Source organism: Megalops cyprinoides, chromosome 18 (genome assembly GCF_013368585.1).
Source record: "Megalops cyprinoides isolate fMegCyp1 chromosome 18, fMegCyp1.pri, whole genome shotgun sequence".
In the NCBI taxonomy this organism is placed as follows: Eukaryota; Metazoa; Chordata; class Actinopteri; order Elopiformes; family Megalopidae; genus Megalops; species Megalops cyprinoides.
The window spans coordinates 21307416-21310872 of NC_050600.1; the positions used below are offsets into that span (position 1 = coordinate 21307416).

The 3457-nt window shown below is 47.8% G+C and overlaps 1 protein-coding gene across 1 annotated transcript; it reads right to left on the minus strand.

Moving 5' to 3' along the window:
• Window positions 1-772: 772 nt before the first annotated feature.
• LOC118793659 (toll-like receptor 1) lies at window positions 773-3106 on the minus strand. Its single transcript, XM_036551887.1, has one exon. It carries the CDS (start codon window positions 3104-3106, stop codon window positions 773-775), a length of 2334 nt encoding a protein of 777 aa, XP_036407780.1.
• Window positions 3107-3457: the final 351 nt, after the last annotated feature.

The window sequence follows — 3457 nt, forward strand, 5'->3', positions numbered from 1 at the left end:
CTGAGAATGCAACTGACGTTGCTATAAGGATAGCATATTAATATTATCATAATACAGCATTTCAGTGGAAGGAAAAGAACATGTCAGCAATTGTTCCTGTAAGCAGTAGGCCATTATAATTATTATCATGGCCGTTGCTCTGCACATAGCACTGTACGGATGTGATATATATCTGATCTGTAGCATGGAGCTTAGTACTGACATACCTGCCTGTGCTGTTATTTTTAAACCTTGCAGATCACTGCCAGTGTTTTTTTTAAGTAGAAGTGGGTTTTGCCTGCCAGAGCAGGGACTTCACACCTTTGTGGAAGTGGGTGGAGTTCTCACCTTTTTTGGGTCCAGAAGTTTTTTTTCCAGAGACAAGTCTATGGCCAGGTCGTACTCATAATCTCACCAGGAAATCAGAAAAGTAGATTTTTTGATGATTCTTATTTTTGCATGAAGCATTGCCCTGCAATGATCAAAGGTGAATAGATTCCAGTAAGACTGATATTCAACCACATATTCAACCACATGTGTTAGTGAGGATGAATGGGGCTGTATTTTTGCATCAGGCTTCTATATCTGAAGGACTGCTGTACAGAGCTGCAGTAATGGCTGCAATTTTATACCCCTGGTTATCTGCTCTGTCTCCTAGTGTGCTGCAGTTTATATACTAACTTAACTTTGCACACCTAAAAGGAGCTGAAAAACCTTTCACCTTCTGCATCTACTTGGAACTGAAGGTTGTGTGGTATCATATATTTCTGATTTTCCAAGGAACATTCTCTCACTAAGGGTTCAGGCTGTGGTTGGGCTGTGGGGGCAGGGGGGCCTGGAGGGCGGCGCGCAGGTGAGCCCAGAAGAGCTTGTGCTTGTTGGAGTCCTGCGGCCACTCCAGGTAGGTGCGGCGGGCCATCATGGCCTTCAGCTGGTTGAACTTGGAGGGGATGAGGTACTGAGGCAGGGGCTCCAGCAGGATGAGGATGACGCTGTCCGAGCCGCGAGAGAGTCTCTGGTGCTGGGCGAAGTAGAGCTCGTAGTGGCACCATTCACTGCGGACAAAGTGCGAGGACAGCACGAAGATGCAGCGGTAGCTGGTCTCCACGCAGCGCACGATGTTCTCCACGATGGTCTTCCCCGGGACAAAGTTGCGCTCGTGCTGGCAAACGCGAAGCGTCCGGTCCTCCTCCAGGCTGGGCAGGAGCTTGTTCTTCACCCAGTCCGCATCGTGTTGGCTGTAGGACACGAACGCGTGGAACTGAAGGCCCTCCAGGTTCTCCTGGTTCCTCGCCCGTTGCTTGGCCCGCGTCCACTGCCAAATCATCCCCAGGTACCAGGGCACATCCAGCTGCTTGCACAGTGCCAAGGTGATGATGGCGATCACTACAGCAGGGCAGAGGATGGCCGCCGCCAGTATACCTGCATTGCAAGATACGTCTGGAAGGTGGAAGTCCTTCAGAAGCGTGTCACGCCAGGAATCTGGGTAGCTGCAACGGTAGAAGTGTGGCCAGTGCAGGAGTTTGATTGGATAGCGTTCCTGCAGGCCTACAAACCCCCTGAGGGCACATGTGCACATGAAGGGGTTCTTGCTGACATCCACAGCCTTCAGGCGAGGGCAGCTTCCCACGATGCTCATAGTCGGTGTATACAGGGAGTTGTCACTTAGTAGGAGCACCTCCAGGTTTCGGAAAAAGTGACAGTTTGGGAGGTCCAGAAGCTGATTGGAGCTCAGATCCAGCATCGTCAGTGCATTCAGGCGGAGCAGGAAGTCAGGGAGGGAATCAATCTGGTTATTCTGAAGGTCCAGAGTTTCCGTGCTGATAGGCAGGCAGTTGAAGACGGAGCGGTCCAGGCTGTTGGAGGACAGGTTCAGGTGGACGATGTCCAAGGGCCATTGGCAGTCCCCAAATTCCTCCTTATACATCAGCAAGTTAAAGCTCACATCCAGGTGTTGAAGTGAGGTCATGTACTGCACTCGGTGGCTCAGCTCCTTCAGGTTTTCCAGACGGTTCCCTCTCAAAATCAAAGTTTCAAGTGCCTTCAGGTTCTTGCATTCCAACCCTTTAAAGGAGAAAACGCTGTTGGTTAATAAGTTTTTGGAAAAGTCCATCATTTTTATATTACTCAAATACCGTGGGCAGTTCATATACACAAATTCCGTATTTGTAACGGTAAGGTTCTCCACTTTCATGTTAATGAAGAAGCTGTAGAGAACATCTGGGGATGTACTGATAGCCGCAGTGACGATTACATGTTTAATGCTGAAGGATTGCAGTTGAGATGTCTGGGTTATGTCATGCCAAGTGATATCTCCTACAAGGGTCATAATGTACACGCTGATGTGCTCGACGGAAGACTCTATACCAACATCGATCAAATCAGTTGCCTGGTCCCAGGACATCTCCATATTAGTCAAGTGAAGGTGAGTGGCTTTTATGATAGGTTTCAGTCTCAGATATTCTACCAGGTAGTTTTGGCTGCAGTTGATGCCTGCCAGTTCGACTTGATTGAAAGTGGACAGGGCATCGGCGATCAGCGCCCTGTCTGTGGCACGGTTAGTGACAACGATGCCAACTTTCTCAGATCGGACGTGCCTCAAGCTGCCATTTTCGTACGTGGTGAGGTTTTGTAATTGGAGAAACACAGTCTGTAGCTGAATGTTAGCAATGCTTCTGAAGTCCTTGGTCTTTACTGCCTCTGCACTGAGTGCCAGGTTCTGCAAATACGTAAGACTGCGGAACACGTCTCCGAGAGTCATGGCAGAAAAGCAGTTGAACGTCAAGTCCAGGAACTGCAGTTTGGGTGTGAGCAGCAGGTAGTGTTGACCCAGCAGGTTCTGAAGCTTGTTGTGAGAGAGGTCGAGGTACTCCAGCTGTGATGTTGCCCTGAATGCATCCGAACTGATCTCTTTGAGCACGTTCCAAGACGCATTGAGAAATCTCAGAGCCGGAACGGCTGAGAAATCGTCATAGGTGAGACGCTTTATTCTGTTGTGGGAGATATCCAGAGCCTCTGTGCTAGGTGGTAAGTCCCTGGGCACTGAGTACAGGTTCTGATATGAGAGGTCCACAATGACTGTTGTCATGTTCTCTGCATGTGCATTCAGTGCAGAGAAAACAACCATGTTCCACAGGGTCAACACAATAGCCTTCATCTCTGACCACACAGTTATCTTCACCAAAGGGGTAGTGATTTACAGTGCTGAATGAAGGTTTGAAATAGCACTGTGGAAGAAAAAAAGGGAACCAATGAAAAGTTTAAATACTGAACACAGTCTCATCATTTCCCTATTTTCCTTCCCTTCAGAACATGCAGGTTTTATATTCAGCACATTATAAGATATCTTGAGTCAACCTTGTGTAATTATTAAACTATTTGAAATCTTGATGTATGCCCACAAATTCTCCATCATACAGTTTCTTCTATGAAGAAAAAGGCTTTAAATTGCATACATGAACAAAATGGTAACCTGCAA

Excerpts from the sequence above, each read along its gene's own strand:
- LOC118793659 (XM_036551887.1), bottom strand. The coding sequence starts at position 3,106 with ATGGTTGTTTTCTCTGCACTGAATGCACATGCAGAGAACATGACAACA.